This window comes from Fundulus heteroclitus, chromosome 3 (genome assembly GCF_011125445.2).
Source record: "Fundulus heteroclitus isolate FHET01 chromosome 3, MU-UCD_Fhet_4.1, whole genome shotgun sequence".
Lineage (NCBI taxonomy): Eukaryota > Metazoa > Chordata > Actinopteri > Cyprinodontiformes > Fundulidae > Fundulus > Fundulus heteroclitus.
This window is the reverse complement of record NC_046363.1, coordinates 14189967-14211587: the sequence shown is the minus strand read 5'-3', so window position 1 is coordinate 14211587 and position 21621 is coordinate 14189967. Positions and strand designations below refer to the sequence as shown.

The following is a 21621-nucleotide window of genomic DNA, read 5'->3' as shown; positions in this document are numbered from 1 at the left end:
AAATACATGTATTTATATGAATTATGATGAAATATTTGATACAGTTAATTCCGTAAATATGTTCCTTCTTTATTGAACCTGCTCGGTTTTACTGCCTTCTTTTCAGCCTTTTGTACCACTTATGAAGGAACCTTTTTTCACTTGGCCAGCCAGAAATGTTAAATAAAACATATTATAAGTCTGTTGTTCTCCACTGAGCATCTGAACCTACCTTTACTGTCACCTTGACTATTAAACACTTTCTGTAGAGAAAATGGTTTTAACTTGAGTGGATTACAATATAACAGAGCTTCTGTTGGCGGAATTTCAGTTATTAGGAACCATATAAAAACATTTAAACAACTTTAACTCATCACAAAACTATACAATCCATTTGTAGTAATAACATATTGCAAAACATTATTTTTTTTTAATTAAAAACATCTGAATGGATTTTGAGTATTAATTCTTCATGTCGTTTTAGGTTTTGTAAGGATGCAAGATGTTTGCAAAAGGGTTGAGTGGGAAATATGAGCAATGAACTTCTAAGAACTAAAAGGCAGAGAAGAGGAAGAATGGGAAGAGAAGATGGAAGCTTATCTTTGCAATTACCACTATGTCCTACTGGCACCAACAGATGCGTGATCTATTCCTGGTTTATGGAGCAACACTTTTTTCTGTTTACATGTAGAATCGGACCAGCTGTAGGAATGAAAAGTTATTTGTTGAGCTGAATAACCTTTTAATGTGTTCAGCTACTTTAGGAATAAATGGTTTGGTTTTGACTGAACTAAGGACCAGATATTTTTCTCATCATGATGCAAATCCAACTGGAAGCTCATAGAAAGGCTTCCTGCTGTTTTCTATCATAGCCAGAGCTTTTAAGTTTAACTGTGGCTCAGGTGAAAGTCCCTCTGCTTTCTGTTCTTCACGATGACCTCGGTGATGCTTTTTAGAGAGAACCGCCACCTCACGTCTTGCTGGGTGAATAAGTGATCAGCTATAGCTGAGTCAGCATTCAGGTTTTACCGCAACTTCAGTCGGGGTTATGCCACTACCAACTGTTGCTGTTCATGCACACACATCAGGCTCCCCCTCTCCTGTTGGCCCTGCGGCTGGTCTGAAAGGAGTCGTGTTCCCTACTGTTTCCCTGTTCCAGACACGGACGAGGCTGGCCTCAGGGCTGCCAGTCCTTGTGTGTAGTCGCACAGTTGCGGTGCAGCATAAGCATTAATAGGATTATTTTAGTATTCTTTTTCTTTTGACTTTGCCAGGTTATGGTCCAGTGGGCGACAGTTATATGGACTACAATAAAAACAACTTTTTTTTGGTAAATATAATATTTGTGTCCATGGGCCAGGCCTGCTGTTGGTGAGGTCTCGGTGGCACCAATTGTATGGCAGCCCCAGGGCAGCTGTGGCTACAATATAGCTCACCACTGTCAGCGTGTGAATGGGGGAAACACTGATTGTAGTGTAAAGCCCTTTGGGGTCCTCAGACTTGATGAAGCACTATACAAGTACAGACCATTTTGACTGACATGTAATTCTAAATGTCTTCTTTCATGAGAGCCGAGGCTATTAGGAAAACATCCGGGACTTCAGTCTCTTAAGCCCAGATCTAAAAAGTCATTTATCCCTCCTTTTTTGCAACAGCTGTATATTTTTATTTGTTTTAACATTTAAAAATAGTAATAAAATGGTATTTAATAAAAAAAAAAACTACAATAGATATCCTTCACAGTCATATTCATCCGTCCGTCCATCCATTTTCCGTCACGTTTGTCCTTCATGGGGTCGCGTGGGGATGCTGGTGCCTGTCTCCAGCATTCGAGTGATATACAATAAATGTTAATTGTATGTTTAAGTTAATTTATTTCAGTAACTCAGTTCATCAGGTGAAACACATTATATAGATCAATTACACACAGACTAATGTTTTAAAGTATTTATTTCTGTTCATTAACATTGTTTTGGCTTACAGGTAGTGAAAACACAACATCCCTGTGTTAAAAATCATTTTTAATACAGCAGTGTGTTCTTCATTAATTATTTTCATGAAGCCCAGGTATTACACCAATATGTTTAATACCTGCTACCTCTTATTTTCAAAAGATGCTTTTAATCTTATGAAAGATCCTATGCATATTCTGGTTGGATATGAATGTAGTAGTTGTTGTTTTTCAAAAGTCTAGTAACATTTACAACTCTAAATGTTTCATTAAGCTGGCCTGAGCGCAAAAGTGATTGTAGAGTGAAAGATTGCAGACCCCTGGTCTGAACCATCACACAAAATGGTTCGCCAGACACAAAACCAACCTTCTTCTTTACATTCCGTAGGAATACTTTTCTGTAGGCAAAATAAAGTTTTACAAATCATTAACAGCAGGAGTGCTGATAAGTATGGCACTTTCTCCTGTTGAATCAGTGCAATGTGTGATGCGTGTGATTGTTTTCGTAACAAATATGCTGCTAAGCCATTCTTGGTGTCAAAAAGGAGGTTAAGTCTGTAATGTTCAACCCCTGCACCACCTTTAGAGCAAAGGTCAATCTTATGTATGTGTGTGTGTGTTTTCTCTTTCCTCAATTGTCAGAAATTCTGAAGAAGTCACATCCAGCCTCTTCAAACACCGACAACACCTGCTCCCAAATCCATAATCTTTATCGGCTTCCAGTTGAATCATGGATACTGCAGAGTTTCGACGCAGAGGCAAGGAGATGGTCGACTATGTGGCAGACTACTTGGAAAACATAGAACAGCGACCAGTGTACCCGGATCTGGAACCAGGATATCTTCGATCTCTAATCCCCACTGAGGCTCCACTTGAGCCTGAGAGTTATGAAGAAATAATGTACGATGTCGAGAGGGTTATAATGCCAGGGGTGAGGAGACATCATTTGCTTTTTTGTTGGTTAACATAAGGTTGCATTGCCCTAATTGCTCTACTCCTAAATATCACAAGGATTCTCCAAAACGTTCTTGCACGCAAACAACAAAATTCAACAGAAGTAACAAATATAAATCTGTTATCACCTTTTAGGTAGAACATTTCTGTAAATGAAGTAGAATCATTCAAAAACGTTTGGGCCAGCAATTTTGTTTAGACCATCACGTTTACCACGGGGGTTACTAGAACAGACTTCCGTCTCCCTTATTTACTATTATAAGAAATCTTTATGCAATTATGCATTCAATTATATTATGGTTTGCAAATGTAGTGCATCTGAAAAGAACAAAATCGCCTACATCTATCATTTTCAATATGCTATATGTTGAGCAACTCTTATTGGCTTGATAAAGTCTGAGTCCTGATTTAATTGTTCATAAATTCTGACTTTTAAACAACTAAGATGTTTAGCTGATGCTTTTACAAAAGACAAAACAATAAGATTGATAAATCTTTTTTTTGCCTCCTTTTATGGTTTTTCTCCCTGCTTTCTTAAAATAATACTTGATGCATAAGGGTTACACGGTCATGCAATTATAACTAAAAGGATTTTTTACATTCCTTTTTGTATTTTTATAGAGAATGCATTGAATATATTAAGCGACATTTTACTCAACACAGTAGATTTGGTGAAAGTGTTAGAGGTTTTGAAAATGCATGTATCAAAAATGAAAAGCTTAGCATGTATTGCAAAAAAAAAGAAAAAAATATTAAATGTGGGGTAGATTTTCTTGCAGGTTTGTGAAAGAAAGCAAAGTAGTAGCTTCACTTTTAAACAACTAAACTGTAGTGCATCACGGTAAAATAAATAGTTTATATTTTTTTATTAATTATTTGAAATAGGCCTATTTACCTTTTCAATGTTTGGCAACTTTTTCCTTTTTCCAGGTCACCCACTGGCACAGCCCAAACTTCTTTGCCTACTTTCCGGCAGCTTCCTCTTACCCGGCTATGCTGGCTGATATGCTGTGCACGGCTATCGGCAGCATTGGATTTTCCTGGGTAAGGGGCTCACAAACTCAGCTCTCTCTGTAATTCTGGACTCTGTCTTTAGCTCATATCCACAGGGCAGAGGCGAGCTGTTGAAGTATTTCTTTGAATTTTTCTGACATTTCAGGCGGCCAGTCCAGCGTGCACCGAGCTGGAGACGGTGATGCTGGACTGGCTTGGGAAGATGCTCCACCTGCCTGAGAGCTTTATAGCGGGGACAGACGGCCACGGAGGCGGTGTAATTCAGGTAAGCGTGTTTTTTATTTTCATTTTGCAGTGTCACGGTGTTATGTTGTTTTATGCTTCTTTATAATTAAACTACATATATTTTTTCTAATATATGTTCATGTATATGGCCTACAAATCTTCTTCAACAAAGACTTTATCATGCAGCTCAACTGAGAACTAAAACAAATCCTAGTAAGCATGAAGGTGTATTGTTTTTATTTGTGGTGACTAAAACATATCTGAAACAAGGCAATAAAACCTGAAGAGGAGATGCTTTAGGGCAGCTGATTAGATGAGTGTGTGCAGATGAACATATTAGACTTGGAGCAGGGAGCAGGTACACGATATCAAGGAGCACTGACCAGGAAAAGAACCTTGAGACCAAATACCGACAGAAAAATAAGGACCAGCTGGTCTATTGAACTTCCTGGGTTTAATTTAATAAAAAATTAATCATGTAAGGATTCGAAATGTGGATTTTATGTGATAGACTAACTCGAAGAAATTTATGAAATGGAGGTACGGATTGGTTCGTTTTCCAACAAGCAGTGGGTGAATCAGGTGGTGCCCAGCCGGAGGACATCAAACTTGCCAAAGCAAAGAGGGGTTGAGCTCACTGATCAGTTCAACAAATTGTCTTCAATTATTATTATTTTCTACTAATGAAAGTGTGAAAAGTCTATATGTGTGTTTTTTGCCCAGTCATTTGCTGGTGAAGATTATCAGTCATCCAGGTCATGGTCATTCCAAAAAAGTAAAAAAAACAACAACAACTGGACTTTCTTTCCGAAGTTTGAAGACGTTTTGCTTCCTATCCAGAAAGCTTTCTCAATTCAAAACGTCAGGAGTAGTGTGGAGTTGCAAGCTTTATAGTACTGCCCAACAAAGGCCCTTTAATGTCTTGGATAACATGCAAATAGAACTGAAACAGGTCCACCCAATTAGTAATGGGGAGTCGTTAGTTGTTAATGACTCCCCATTACAGAGGCGTGGACAAGTTTCGGCTTAATTTGCAGGCCAACACACTTCACAGAGAGCTTAAATCAGAGGCCACCAGACTTATTCTCAGTTTTTCTGAAAATGTTTCGACACCTATCCAGGAGCCATTTTGGTCAAGAGACAAAAGCCAACACTAAACAGAGAGGGAAGACTGCACTTCTAGCTCCTTTGTTACCGATTACAAAGAAATTGCATAAGCAGTCTCATCAAGACAGAGATAGATGGGTCACTGATTTGCCTCACCATCACCTTAGACACACTCTGCCCTTACTGAAACATGGTGGTGGTAGCATCATCAATCATTCACTACTTTGTGATGGTGTATCACTTAAATTTAAAATAAATGTTAGAAACAAAACACATTGAGGTTTATGAGTGTGAAGTGACAAGATAAGAAAAAGTTGAAGAGCAATTAATACATTTGGAAGATGCTGCACCTGCCAGATGAATGCTGTGAAAAATAATATTTGAAAAAAAAAAGTGAACTGGTACACCTAAAAAAATTTAATATTGTGTAACAGTGCAATCATTTTAGCCAGTCATTTCAAAAAGTGAAACGTTATCTATTACAGAGATAGATGGGTCACTGATTTGCCTCACCATCACCTTAGACACACTCTGCCCTTACTGAAACATGGTTGTTGGTAGCATCATCAATCATTCACTACTTTGTGATGGTGTATCACTTAAATTTAAAATAAATGTTAGAAACAAAACACATTGAGGTTTATGAGTGTGAAGCGACATGATAAGAAAAAGTTGAAGAGCAATGAATACATTTGGAAGATGCTGCACCTGCCAGATGAATGCTGTGAAAAATAATATTTGAAAAAAAAAAGCTGAACTGGTACACCTAAAAAATTTGAATATTGTGTAACAGTGCAATCATTTTAGCCAGTCATTTCAGAAAGTGAAACAGTTATCTTAGAGACTCATTACACAGAGTACAATATTTTCAGTTTTTGTTTCTTGTAATTTTGATGATTATGGCTTGCAGGTAAAGGAGACTCAAAGTTCTGTGTCTCAGAAAATTTGACTATCACATTTGACCATTCAGAAAAGGATGTTTTAGGCACAAATATCAGGCGTTGGAAAAGTTTGTCCGTTTCTATGCACTCAGTACTTGGCTGGAGCTCCTCTTGCATGAATTACTGCATCAGTGTGCCGTAGCATAGAAGCTATCAGCCTGTAGCACTGCGTAGTTGTAATGGAAGCCCAGGTTGCTTTGATAGCAACCACCACAGTTTGCTGGCCAATCAAGAACAGGATCCCCATGGTCATTGAACCAGCTTTTGGTACCTTTGGCAGTGTGGGCAGGTGCCAAGTCCTACTGGAAAATAAAATCAGCATCTCCATACAGCTTGTCTGCAGAGGGAAGCATAAAGAGCTCTAAACATTCCTGGTAGATGGCTGCATTGACTCTGGACGTCAAAAAATAACACAAAAAAACAGTGGACTAGATCCAGCAGACTACATGGCACCCCAAACACTCACTGACTGTCGGAACTTCACACTTTACTTCAAGCAACATGGATTCTGTGCCTCCACTCTTCCTCTGGACTCTGGGACATTGATTTCCAGATGAAATGCAGAATTTACTTGAATCTGAAAACAGGACTTTGACCAGTTCCTTTCACACCTTGGCCAGGTAAGATGCTTCTGACATCATCTCTGGTTGGGCACTGGTTTGACATGAGGAATGCAACATTTATAGGCCATGCCTAGTGTTCGTCTGTGTGTGGTGGCTCCTGATGCACCAACTCCAGCCTCAGTCCACTCCTTGTGAAGCGCCCTCAAACTCTTGAAAGGATTTTGCTAGACAATCCTCTCAAGGCTGGAGTTCTCCCTGTTGCTGGTGCACATTTTCCTACAACACTTCTTCCTTCCACTCAAATTTCTGTTGAGATGCTTTAATACAGAAAACTGTGGACATCCAGCTTCTTCAGCAATGACCTTTTGTGGTTTACCCTCTTTGTGAGGGGTGTTGACTACTGTCTTCTGGACATCTGTCAAGTCAGCAGTCTTCCCCATGATTTTGTAGCCTACTGACCCAGAGGGAGATTCCGTTTAAAGGGTTTCCAATAGTGAGCTTTTTCAGTTTTCTAATCATCTGAGACATTGAGATTTGGGCTGTCATTATCTGCAAGCAATAATCACCAAAATTGCAAGAAACGTGCAATATCTCACTCAGAGTGTAATGATTCTAAAGGAGTTTCACTTTCTGAGTAGACTGCCAAAAAATATTGCAGTTTCACATAACATTATTATTATTTTTTTTAAGATGTTCCTATATACGCACAAACAACCGAGAAACCTGTATTTTGACCGACATCCCGTGTCTCCAGTCATCAGCAATTTGTGCGCCATTGATCTGTTGTCTTTTTTCTCTTCGATGCAAACCAGAGGAAAATTGGCAGGAAATTGCCTTTTGACTGTGTCATTTCCAGGCGCACGGCTGAAAAAAAAAAAAAATGACATTGATGGTGGCGGGATTGTTTCGTGTGGAAGAAGGCTAAGCATTAGTTTAGCGTTCCATTGACAGAAAGGCAGAAGCAATTGATGCGCGCACATGTGTTATTGGGATGGTGAATGGTGGCGCATGAGAGTGCACTCTGATGACAGATCGTTTCATGCCTCCTCTGTTGTTTCCACCTGAGTGCGAGGGCGTGTTTATGCGTGCGTGCTCCTCTGGCTCATCGTCTTTTTGTCTCCGTCCTGCCACTCTCCTTTTTTAGAGCGGCTTACCAGCTCGCTATGGCAACCAGCGGAGTGCTTGCGGCTGCAGAGTTAATGAGTGTTGTGACAGCACGCTGCCTGCCTATTATTGTAAACCGTGTGTCACCGCACAGAGGAAATGGAAGGACTTTGGAAGAAAAGAAAAAAAAAAACTGTGACCTTAGATTTCCTTTTATATGCTGTATGGTGCCAGAGTTGAAACTATTTGAAATACTTACTAAAGTTGTATTTTGACCAGCTAAAAAATACTTAACTAAAGTTTAAACTAATTAAACTAATTAGTTTGAATTGATTTTTTTCTTTTCTAAAGTGCCTTGAGACAACATGTCTTATGAAATGGAGCCATCCACATAAATAAACTGAATTACATTTTATTATTTTTGACAAATCACTTTTAGTTGTATGGACTCTGCTTCCTGTGATGTTTCTGTTTTAAGATGGTAAAGGAAGGGTTTGCAGCAGATTCTATGACAGATTATGGACAAACGTTTGCTCGATTATGTTTGAGGCGGAAAAATGGCTCCATTTGACTTCAATGAAGGAGGATGGACGAGGGCTGCAAGTTGTTAAGGGTTGCAGAGGATGAGACCGTAAGGAAGTACAGGTCATGGTTGTGCTTTGGGCTGCTTTATCAGCTGGATAAGAACAGGAAGTAGACATGGGTAAGTTTGGAATATTAAGGTCTGCTTTGTTGGCACTTTGTAATATTTGTTTCATTAGGTTAATAAAAACATGTAATCACTGACTTCATTTTTTTACAGAGCTTTTTCTATTTATTTTTCACTTTCTGTTGAATCTGTGATGTGGAATTGATATTGATAGAGTCACTCCTAAAGGGAAGATAAATTATAACAAATGCAACCTAAAGCATCATTTAGAGAAACAATTTCTCATTTTCCTACACTATGCAGCCTTAATAATGTCTAAAACCTAACACCAAAACACCAGAATGAAATTTATTTTATTAGGAATGAACGAATCGGATACGTCAATTAATGTTCAGCTCAGAAATGGTCACATGTTGATGTCTAATCTTATTTTTAACATCTCTCAGAGAAAATCTTTTGAATAGAATTTCATCACGTAAAGGAGCAAAAAGCAAAAATCTACCACTAGGTGGGCTGTTGAGCGCTGTCTGTAGACCAAAACAAGATGTGTGGCTAGAAGATGATTGAATCAGAACAACATAGCAACACAAGTCTAACAAGACTGTAACACCAACAAAAACCAACATTTTACATCATGTTACCCGTCCAGGAGGAGAAAAGCTAGCTTCGGGTCAAACTGGAGCTACTTCTGCTCTTGAAATGCTCACCATCTTGGAAACGCGAGGCCAGTGTTAATCCTTTTTTTGTCTCCTTAGTTATCTGACAACTTCTTTGCCAAAGATCGTTGTCTTTTTTTAATTTATTTTTTTTATAATTGGTCCTGATCATCTTCAGGTGAATGTTTCGATCCGCTGGACACTCTCTCTGCCATTTTGCTCCTAAGCTGCGCTAAGGTGGCATTTTATGGGCAGGGAGGGGCTGAGCCCTGAGTGGCAGCTGTTCACATGGACGTACACGCACGCGCGGCTGGCCCGGCTTGTAAACTAGAGAAAGGAAAACAACACAGAGATGTGTGTGACGTCATACCATGTTCCATCTAAAAAGATACCTTTAGTTCTTCACAAAACTATCTTTTAGTTCTACCTAAAATAGTTAATTACTGCTTATTGCTCCTTTATGTAGCAAATATCAACCTCGTTTGACTTAGTAAACAAAAGATAAAGTTCAGACTAGCTAGCTTTATCCCCTTTTGCTAGAATAACATTAATTAGATGACTTGCAGCTATCTATCAGTTTCTAATATCGTTCTGAGGAAAGTTAGCCCCCTCCTCACTTCATTCCATGTACACATAGTTACAACTACCCCCACCGCATCTCAAAAAGGTCTAGCTCTCGGCTTTGGCTTGGCCCAGGACTCTCCATTTCATATTTCTAGGATTTGCTGGTATGTTTTGGGTCACTGGCATGTCGCACAGTCCACCTCCGTTCAGCTTTAATTACTCATGTTTTCCTCAGACGTTCTCTGATACAGTTTATGGTGGATTACAGTAAAAGCTCAGCTATTGGCTAAATTTTTACTGGAATCTAACTAACTGTAATGTGACTCATTGCCTGTGCTTTCCTTCATCCGCTTGACCAGAAATCTGGCTCAGATCTTATTTGTTTGACTGTGTTTTTCTCTTAGACACAGCCACCTATTGAGCTAGTCTGCCATTACCCTCTAAGATAGATAGTAGTCCTGGATCAATCAGATAAGATAAGTTAAGATAAGATAAGATAAAACTTTACTGATCTCACAGTGGAGAAATTCACATGTCACATCGGCTATATAATCAACAGAAGGTGCACAAAAGGTGCATGGAGTAATAATAATAATTGAACTTTATTGATATCACAATGGAGAAATTCACTTCTGCATCTTAACCCATCCCCTTGGGGAGCAGTGGGCTGACACTGTGCGGCGCCTGGGGAAGAATCTGAGGTTAAGGGTCTTGCTCAGGGACCCAGAGTGCTGTTACTGGGGATCGAACCGGGTATATACAGTGCAATCCAGATATATACAGTGGATCGGGGGGAAAAAATAAAAATAAAGAAGAGATTTATGGTAACAGTACGATATCTGGTTTGTTAAATAAAAAAATAATAAAATAAGTGGGATAACTGAAATAGGTGAAGTCTCTTATTGTACAGGATTATTGCACAAGTTACTGTACAGGGTATTAAATAGTTATTGCACAGTTATTGCACCAATGTGTGCTTCTGTGCTCTTTTTGTGTGTTTCTGCTCTGTGTTCTCTAACCCCCGGTCAGTCATGGCAGATGGCCGTTCATACTGAGCCTGGTTCTGGTTCTGCTGGAGGTTTCTTCCTGTTAAAGGGGAGTTTTCCTGTTCACTGTCGCTACATGCATGCACGGTATGAGGGATTGGTGCAAAGCCAATGGAGCAATACAGACAACTATCCACTGTAGCAGCACGCTCTTTCAGGAGGAGTGAACACTGCAAGTCAATAACTCAATGCAATCTTCTGGTTTTCCTTAAATAGAAAAGATTTTAAGCAATCTGTCTGTATGATTTGATTTAATTTGACTTTGTAAATTGCCTTGAGATGACATGTGTTGTGAATTGGCGCTGTATAAATAATACTGAATTTAATTCAATTGCATATGATGCTCAGTTGGTCAGGTCCTGCTACAGCAAAGCATCCCTAAACCTTGACACTTCCAAAAATCAGCTTTACAGTGGGTATTGAGCCATCAGGCATATGAATTTATTTATTATTTTGCTGCATGTTCCTCCTCTGCACCAAACACAAGCGTTGCTCCTGACTCGCCAATGTGCGTGTTATAGATCGATATTATGTGTCATCTTAGGAGAATGAGATTTACAGTTAATTTCAATACATTAGAACATTATTGATAAATTGATTTACTTCAGTAACTATAACTATAAACACACCATATAAATTAATTCCACACAGACTGATATTTTCATGCCTTATATATATTTTATTAGCATGATTTTCTCTTACAGAGTTTGAAAATGCAACATTTAATATTAAAATAATACATCATGCCAATAAGAAAATCTACATATGTTTTAATACAGAAAGATGATCTTTATAAAAAGTATATTTAATGTCTATTGAAATGTAGTTGTTTTCAAAACATACATTCAATCTGACAAATGAGCCTCATCAGAAGTCAAATTCTAATTTATAGAGTATGACTTAAAAAATAAAGGGTTCCCAAATGTATAAATTACATTTTCTGATTCAACTTGTGGAGATATCCCAAACCATTTCCTTACATGTGTGCCATCATGGCTTCTAGTAGCTGTGTAATGTAAAGCAATGACATGTAAATGCTATTTTTTTTTTACTTAATTTCTAACACTCATATTTCATAAGAGATGCACTTTGAGGGAACAGTCATACTAAAAAAAATGTTGGCTGAAATAATCTACTATTCAAAATAAATCCGTGTTTAATTCATATGCTTGGAGCCTTCTATCAATTGCCGCAATTGTCCATGAAATATCTTTGGGCAAAAACTGTACAAGTTACACAGTGTACTTCTTAATTGTCATATTTTGTGCTTCCAAAGCTTACCTGCGAGATTGTTGCATCCAATACCCAAGAACATGTGAGAGGTGGATGAATCAAACAAACAGTCTCACTTGTAAGCATAACAGATACGCTGGTCAGCAACAGAAAGACCAGCAATAGAAAAGCTGTTGGGGTTTATTTGCTGAAGAAGTACTTCAGAAAAGACAAAGCCAAAAACAAAATTAATTGGATTTATCTTTTGCTTGAGTGTAGAAAAACCCAATTATAACACATTTTAAGACAGAAGCAAAAGAAAGAAAGAATCAAAAGCCACGTTAGCCAGCCCAAATATTCTCCTGTGTGCCTGAACAAAGCTCATTTTCTTAAATGCATTATTCTTTTGGATAAATCTTTTGAAGCACAGCTGACATTCATATTAACCTGTAATTCTCTGACAGGGCACAGCCAGTGAAGCGACCCTGATGTCCTTGCTTGCTGCTCGGTGTAAAGCAATCAGACGGGTCCTGGAAACAGACGCTACAACGTCTGAGTCTGAAATCCTCTCTAAACTGGTGGCGTATACCTCTGAACAGGTAAGTAAAAAACGCAAAGAAAAAACTTTTCACAGAAAAAAAAAGTTTATTTAGTTCATCTAAATTCCAATTTTGGATGCCAGGTTTATTTGCGCATTGAAAGGTTTTTGGGACAAGATCCTAAAACTGACATCAATTACAGAAAGTTATTCCAACCTGACGTGCTGTAAAATGAGAGAGAACCCAATTGTGCATTTATAAAGTTTGTGTGACTGTTTTTTTTTAAATCTAACATGTCGTCATCATTCATTGTAAAATGCGTCACAGAGTAAAAAAATAAAGTCCGAGCGAGGAGGTCGGTGAGGCAGTAGCTAACACTGATCAGGTTTGAAACCAGACTGACTTTGTGATTGGATTATGAAGTTGCCCGAGGGCCGCACAGACCTTTAGCTGGGGTCCAGTTCATGTTCTTCGACAGCTGGTCAGGAGAAGTGTTCTTTCTTCCTTGACAGGCTTTATGTCAACAAATGATTGTTGCTCCAATGGAGGATTAGGATACAATTTTGAGTTCAAATATTGCAGGTCAAACATAGCATAGCCACAAAATCTGCCTGACTTTTCTTTGTAGCTTTTAGTGCATGTTTAATGAGGGTAAAGTGTTTAGCTCCATTCTTTTTTACTCCTTAGAATTTATTTTAAGCAGCGCCAACTGATTATTATCGTAATTTGGTCCATCTGACATGAATACAATCCCTTGTTAAAGCTACTGACCAGGAATTCCTTTAAAAACAGTCAAACTAAATTCAGATATAATTTGTCGGCTATGGAACAACATGATATTATGTTTTTTAATCTTTTTGTTTCTTTTTATCTTGTTGTTGATGGTCAATTATCCATCCCTCCATTCATCCATCCTCTTCCACTTATCCGGGGTCGGGTCGCGGGGGTAGCAGCTTCAGTAGGGAGGCCCAGACGTCCCTCTCCCCAGCCACTTGGGCCAGCTCCTCCAGGGGAATCCCAAGGCGTTCCCAGGCCAACCGGGAGACATAGTCCCTCCAGCGTGTCCTGGGTCTTCCCCTGGGCCTCCTCCCGGTGAGACGTGCCCGGAACACCTCACCAGGGAGGCGTCCAGGAGGCATCCTGACCAGATGCCCGAGCCACCTCAACTGGCTCCTCTCGATGTGGAGGAGCAGCGGCTCTACTCTGAGTCTTCCCCGGATGACTGAGCTCCTCACCCTATCTCTAAGGGAGAGCCCAGACACACTACGGAGAAAACTCATTTCAGCCGCTTGTATCCGGGATCTCGTTCTTTCGGTCACGACCCAAAGCTCGTGACCATAGATGAGGGTAGGAACGTAGATCGACCGGTAAATCGAGAGCTTCGCCTTTTGGCTCAGCTCTCTCTTCACCACAACGGTTCGGTACAGCGCCCGCTTCACAGCAGACGCTGCACCAATCCGCCTGTCGATCTCCCGCTCCATCTTCCCCTCATTTGTGAACAAGATCCCAAGATACTTGAACTCCTCCACTAGGGGCAGCACATCCTCCCCAACCCGGAGAAGGCACTCTACCCTTTTCCGGTTCAAGACCATGGTCTCAGATTTGGAGGCACTGATTTCTCATCCCGGCCGCTTCGCACTCGGCTGCGATCCGCTCCAGTGAGAGCTGTAGATCACGCCCTGATGAAGCCAATAGGACCACCGTCATCCGCGAATAGCAGAGATGCAATCCTAAGGCCACCAAAACGGATCCCCTCAACACCTTGGCTGCGCCTAGAAATTCTGTCCATAAAAGTTATGAACAGAGTCGGTGACAAAGGGCAACCTGTCACTGTACTGAAAAACCACATAATTATTAATTAAGGTGATTAAGGCAGAATACGGCATATTACAGTGAGTAAATATGCACAGCAACCAAATAGATGGAAAATGTTCAAACAGGAATAGAACTTGTACCCGTTGAAGATGTAAGGCGATTGCTGCCACTTCACTGTATGCTTCAGTGTCGCCACCAAGGCCAACATCGGTCTTGGCTTTGGGCACACCAGAGCAAAAGTCTGACTCACTCACACATTGAGAGTTGAACTCAAATGACATGCGAAGGCTTCACAATCGGAGTTAAAATCTATCTAACGTTGCTCGTCTACCACGTCATTTACTAATTCTTGCTGGTTAGCTTCCATTGTAGGTCTCCTGTGATGCCACTGAACCAATGCACACAAAGCAGTTTTTTTTTTCTGGGGTGGGGGGGAGTGTTAAACTATATGTTTATGAAAATCCATATCTTATTTTAAAGCTGTGTTGTGTATTGTGTACATTTGTTATTGACGAGAGAATACACCATTGGGTGGCATCTTTAACCTCACATTAGACTAATAATTCTCATGTTGTTGAAAACCAGGAAAAGAAATGGCATGAAAGCAGGACATCAAGACCCTCAGAACAAACAAAAACTTGCTTATCTTGTGTTTCTCGCCAATATGACTCAGGCTCATTCCTCCGTGGAGCGGGCCGCCCTGATCGGAGCAGTAATGATGAGGAAGGTCCCCACCGATGAACGCTACTCTGTGAGAGAGGAAACGCTACGGAAGATGGTGGAGGAAGACAAAGCAGCTGGACTCATCCCCTTTTATGTAAAGACCGACGCATACACATCCACCCACAGCACCTTGGAGCTAACACGCGTTCCCAGTCAACCGGCAGCCACAATGATGTAATTTCCTTCTGACGCAGCTGCGTGCGCCTGAGGCTTCTGCTGAAAGATAACATTGTTTCTGGTCGAACTAATGGATGTCTATCTTGTTAGGGGCAATAATCCCTGTCTCATCTGGACCCACAGATCAAAATCAGTGAACTACAGTGGGGAGGCCTCAGTCGTCCAGTTATACAAGACGAAAATCAGACCTTCATCTAGGTTTGAGAGGATGCTATGCAAGAGGAGAATTAATTAAAGTTCCTTTCTCTTGATTAGAAAATCATCAGATTTCATGGTGAAGCTTGGTTGCTGTGGCCGTGAAACGAGGCAAAGACGAACCCAAAAGACTTCAAGATTCTGATGGTCAATATATGTGTGTTTCAGTTTTGTGCGACTCTCGGCACCACGCCATCATGTGCGTTTGATCGAATCACGGAGCTGGGACCCTTTTGTGAGTCAACAAGCTGCAGCCAAATACAGGAAGTTCTGATAGTTTGATTGGATTTTAGGCATACAAACTGTTTTTTTTCTTTTACTTATTAGAATAAAGATGTTTAGAGATAAAATCCAGATAAAAAATAACCAGTAAATAGAAATGTTTGTTATATCACATGCCCTCATGTAATTTTAAATATATCCAGTATTTCCTTTTTTAAATAAAAAGCAGTTTGTATTCTTCAGGTAGTTAAAAGGAACCACTCAATATGTTCTTTAAAAGACGATGAAAGCCTCTAATTTCTTTGTCTTTTTCAGGTAACAAGGAAAACATGTGGATGCACATTGATGCAGCTTATGCTGGGAGTGCCTTCATCTGTCCTGAATTTAGACCCTTATTGAACGGCGTTGAGGTGTGTAAAATCGTCCGAATCAAATTTGTTCCTTTACTGTTTTGCAAAAGTATTCACAGCCCTTGAACATTTTCACATTCTGTCACGTTATAACACACACATCTTCCATGTATCTCTGTGGGACTTTATGGGAAGAACAAACACAAAGTATAGTTTATAATATTGAAGTGGAAATGTTTTTCCTACTTTTTTTTGCATATACCATTCTAAAATGTGTGGATGTATTTTTACTCAGACCCTCAATAGATCCAGTGCAAATAGAGTCAAATAGAGTTCACATGTTTGCAATTGAATCTCATAAACACAGATGTTGTGTGGAGGAATCATAGGTTTGTTGGTGAATACTAGAAAACAAACAGCTTCATTAACATCAACAACAGCAATGGATAGTGATACGATGTGAATAGGAGGGTTAGATTATGAAACAATATCCCTAGCTTTAAACGTGCCACTTGGCCCTTTTCTGTCAATTCCCTAGAGAATATTAACCTGACCCTAGCCAGATTGATATCGCTCCGACTAGCTTCACTCACATCCATCTGGGACCTCTCCCATAGAAAGGGATTTCTCCAACCAATTTTATTTTCCAGTCAATCAGGAAGCAGGGCTGGAGTTTCATAGATGTGACGACGTAGTGGAGAAGCGACAGTGAGACTGTTTTGATTCAGACAATGGCGGCTCGCATCGAGGAAGCAAGCATTAACATTGATGCTGCTATTTCTTCCGTGTTGTCCAATCTACCTAATATTGTTTCATTAAAAGAACATCAGAGAACGCCTCTGAAGGCTTTTGTTGGTGGAAACGGTGTTTTCTCCCTTCTCCCGACCGGATTTGGCAAGTCTTGTTTTCCGGGGCGCGCCCGTGGCAGAGCGGTTAGCGTGAACCATGTTAGCAGGCCTTTAGTCTTCGACGCGGTCGGCCCGGGATCGACTCCGACCCGTGGCGCTTTGCCGCCTGTCTTCCCCCCTCTTCCTGTCAGCTCACTGTCAATAAAACGCGTGCCACTAGAGCCGCAAACACATAAAAAAAAATTTAAAATATTTTTTACTTCGTCGCTCTCACAGCGTCACGGGTTGGCTTCAGTGTGAGTGGTTGAAATAGCACGTCGATAAAGATGACAGACAAGTGGCTTATCCAATCATATGCAAGGATTTTTGATAAGGCCCAGCCTTCAGAAAAGGCAATTCCTATGGAGAGGTCCCAGATCGATGTGAGTGGAGCTAGGCGGAGCAAAATCCATATGGCTAGGGTCAGGTCAAGAGAATATGGCAAAGTTGCAAATCTTGTCAAGACATTGGCATTGACTTGAACTGACAGACCAGGGAAGAAGTACATTAATCAGATAAGTGACCAAGAGGTCCATGGTGACTCTGGAGGAGCTGCAGACATCCACAGCTCAGAAAAGGTCGTCTTTCTACAGAACAATTAGAAAGAAAAGAAAGAAAGAAGAAATCCTGGTGACAATTTTAGACGAGTTAACATTTTGATCTACATGCAAAACACTATGTGCGGTGGAAAGCCAACACCGCACAGCCCCCTGAGCACACCATCCCAACTGTAAACGATGTTAGTGGCAGCATGGTTCTCTGGGAATGTTTTTTCTTCAGCATGGATAGGAAAGCCGGTCAGAATCGTCAGACTAGAAGTGTAGAGCTAAATACAGCACATTGCTGGAAGAGAAAAAAGTTAAAGGCTTGAAAACACTTCCAAATGTCCTGCAACCCTAAACATACAGCCAGACCTGCTGAGTACAGCATATTCATGCCACAAAATGTCCCAGTCAAAGTCCAAGGGTCAGCTAAAATTAGAATATGTGCCACAACTAGAAAATTACTGTTCACAGCCACTCTCCATCCAAGCCGGTCCGTTTGTAAATGTGCAGAATTGTCAGAGCCTTATCATCAAACAGTTGTAGCGGAAATTGCTGGAAAATTGGGTTGAAACAAAAAAATTAGCATTAGCCCAATATAAATTTGCACCTTCTTTTCAGATATTTAGCTGTAAAAAATAAAAGTTTGAAAACCATGAATCATTTTCCATCCACTTCACAATTATTGCACAAGTTGTGGTCTATCACATGAAATACTAATAAAGTAGAGTAAATAAAGAGTTTTGTGGTTGTAACTTGACTAAATGCATAAAAGTACAAGCGGCATAAATGAAAGGCACTATGGAGCCGAATGAGAAAATCAGTTGCCAGTTTTGAATGGCTTAATGTAATTAAACTGTACAAAGTTTCTTTTAGAAAAGAAAAAAGGTAAGGATTTACCAATATATCATCGTGATCACAAATAGGAATGTGCATCCACCTTCACAGGGACATGCTGTCTCTGAGTAACAAGGAAAAGCACTTTCTGTTCAATTGCCTGAGAATTATCTCTTACCGGACAATGTGACAAAACACTGACATTATGCCTTTGAAAAGGGCATAATATTAGTGTTTTGTTAATGTCAAGGAGGAAGCATGCAAAACAGAGCAATGGGGCGAGCAATCGGCACATGACGCAGGAGCAGCAATCTGCCTTTTGAGGCTACCCAAGCAGCTGCTGCTCCCCGCGCTGTGCAGAGACGCAGAGATAAGGGCAAAGTAATTTCCTGAGGCAGCGTTGGACCTTTATATATCACTGTTTATTAGACACACCAGTTCAAAGAGCGGTGGTAAGGAGATAGGAGAAGGTGGCCTTGACTTTAAAAGCACCAACCGTTGTTTGATCTTTTCTTTGACTGAAGGAAGCTGCACTCAAGTTTCAATGTTTTTTTTCTCTCAGTAATTTTTAATTTTTCATTTTGCAATATTTTATTTAATCAATGGCTATTTATTTATTTGAAAAAAAATCATAGCGTCATTTACAAGTTTTATAAAAGTGGCTGTGGAATTCTGATCTTTTTTGGATGAGAACGACACCTTCCCGCCTGCCTGGTTGCTAGGATATGCGTGATGGACAAGGAGGCGACCAGCCCCCTTAGTCAGTCAGCATCACCACTGTCAGCCAGGGGTCTGAATCGCATTGTCTCTGCGTTGTGTTATTGCATCTGTGGGGGTTCGGGAAAGGATATTACAAAAGATAGGTAACAAAAAGATGGGAGCAGATTGGAAATAACTCATCTCTCTTTGAGGGCGGCAGCAAGGAAGCTGATATCCAGCGCGCTCTTCAAGCTGCCGCCTGGATCCTTTTCCATTTCAAATAATCTGGGTCCTGTTTAGTCTAGACGTTTACGGTTGACTAAATGGTTTCCTCTGCCACCACTCAGGTACATAATGATGTAATATATTGGGTTTCCAGCAAAAAAAAAAAAAAAAAGGCATTTTCTGAGTAATTATTGAAACTTACACTAAACCACTATTATGCTGATTTGTTTCACTGCTGTATGTTGCAAAAGTGAAAAGGTTTTTCACTTTTTTAAAACCACATTAAAACCTCAAACATTATTACATTTTATGAGGATTTTGTGTGATAGGACAACACAAAATGACACACAAGGATTAAGTGAAAGGAAAATAAAAGCATTATGCAGATGCTTTTCCTCCTCTCCCATGCACGGGGCACAACACTGGTGTCGTTTCAACTTGTCACCAGAGGGGGCCACTGATGCAAAAATTCTGCCACTTGCACTTTACTCCTTTAATTAGATTTAGCACTGAACTTTGCCCGAATCCTTGTTCTACTAGAAGGTGAACCATCTCACCAGTCTCCAGTCTTGTCCTGCCTTCCACAGGTTCTCTTACAGGATTGACTCTTTATTTAGCTTCCTCCAACTTCCTGTCAGCTTTAACCAGATTTGGTGTTCCTGCGGAAAAGGAGGTATTCCCACCGACATATTTCACACTTGGGATTGTTGTTTTAAAAACTACTCCACCACTTTATCTCTGATCTGTTTAGTGTGAGAACAGCTGCATTTAAACCAAAATTAAATTACACAGGAGGACTTTATTTGGTAGCTTTCTTAAGACAGTTTGATGCAATGTTTTTTTTTATTTAGGGCTATCAGAGTAAAAAAGGTTGAGTACAAATGAACTCCACACATTTATGAATATCATTAGTGAAAGTTGTTTATCTGTCCACCTTGTTTTGGCCTGCTTTGTGTTGGTCTATCACACAAAATACATTAAAATTTGGGAATGTAATGTGACATGAAGCCTAGGCAGAAACTCAACTGAAGAAACTGAATTACTTACATCCAGCCAATCAGAGGCTCATCCGCCTCCGACGCAAGCCAATCAGCTTTGAACCACACCCCTACGAAGCCCAATCAGCATCCAGAGTTCATCTTAAAAGGTCTTCAAATCCACGTCTCAGCCTGCTACCCAGCCAAAGAGCAAGCAGTGGTCTGATTTGGTCTCAGATGACCCTGATTCAACCCACCTCCATCCCCTTCACCAAGATCATAGCCAAGCTCCATCTGGCTTTCCCATGGTGCTCCTTCAACCTCGTTCCTATCAGAGTGTAATTCCTCCCGGACTCTTCAGCATTCCCTGTCACATCTCAATCGGTCTGGCAGAAGACCGGCATGTTGAGCCTGGTTCTGCCAGAGGTTTCTTCCCAAAGGGGAGTTTTTCCTCTCCACTGTCGCTTCATGCTTGCTCATCATGGACAGGTTCATGCAAACCTGTGTTTATCCAAGCTGGACATCTATCTATCCGCTCTCGTAGTCTACTGGATCTCACCATTACAGCTCAAGCAGATCGTCTCGCCAACCAGCAGTCTATGGACTGAACCAACTTCGTCTATTGCCACTCCACCACCAGTTTCAGGCCTGGGGGAAAACATCCCTGTTCTCATACACCTGCTTATGCATATTAAAGTAAAATTCTGCGCTAATGTTTCTTGCCGAGCGCCTAAGTCTTACAATAATTGTATCAATAAAATTCTTCTAACTGTCTTTTTCTTTCCGTGTGAGTTTTTCAGATTGAAATACTGTGTGTCAAAGTTCAAGCGACGTGAATACTTTTGCAAGGCACTGTCAAAATGAATCAAGAATCTACGTTGTTCAATCAATCATTTTATTTTTATTTCAGTATGCAGACTCTTTCAACTTCAATCCACATAAATGGCTTTTAGTCAACTTTGACTGCTCTGCAATGTGGTAAGTTGTCCAACAGACTCTCTTTCATTTTCTTTTTCTGTTATATTTCTTATTTATTTGTACAGTATGACAGATTTAGTAATAATAGATTAATGTGTTGGTGACAGAAAGCTCTTTGAAAGAAAGGGATGTTACCCACACTATTTTTGGACTGTCCTTGTTCAGACTAGTTGTCAGAATATTTCCCAGTTTACCTTTGCTGTGACTCATGGGCCCATAAAGCAACAATGAGAAGTGATATCCATCTACACCTTCATTATTTGCACTGTAAAAATAAAACTACGCCTTCCACCTGGCCCTTCTGTCAGCATCAACAAAACAACGCTTGTAATCTACAATCTAAAAATGGTTTTGGAGGAGTTTTTTTTTAAAGAACATTTTCCCTCAGCCTGACTCCCAAATAAATGTAAGATTTGGACATTAGTGGACATGTGGACATTAGTAAAAAGAAGAAAGGAATTATACACATTAATAATTTCTGGACGTTTAC

At 40.1% G+C, this 21621-nt stretch overlaps 1 protein-coding gene across 1 annotated transcript in view; it reads left to right on the top strand.

Moving 5' to 3' along the window:
- ddc (dopa decarboxylase) overlaps positions 1-21621 on the top strand; it is a 36328-nt gene that overhangs the window by 2892 nt on the left and 11815 nt on the right. The window contains exons 2-9 of the mRNA XM_012864624.3: positions 2573-2861; positions 3815-3928; positions 4044-4163; positions 12430-12564; positions 14993-15136; positions 15583-15649; positions 15952-16046; positions 21064-21131. Coding sequence (XP_012720078.1) covers positions 2661-2861; positions 3815-3928; positions 4044-4163; positions 12430-12564; positions 14993-15136; positions 15583-15649; positions 15952-16046; positions 21064-21131 — 944 coding nt within the window. The 5' untranslated portion in view covers positions 2573-2660. The remainder of the gene's footprint in view (positions 1-2572; positions 2862-3814; positions 3929-4043; positions 4164-12429; positions 12565-14992; positions 15137-15582; positions 15650-15951; positions 16047-21063; positions 21132-21621) is intronic.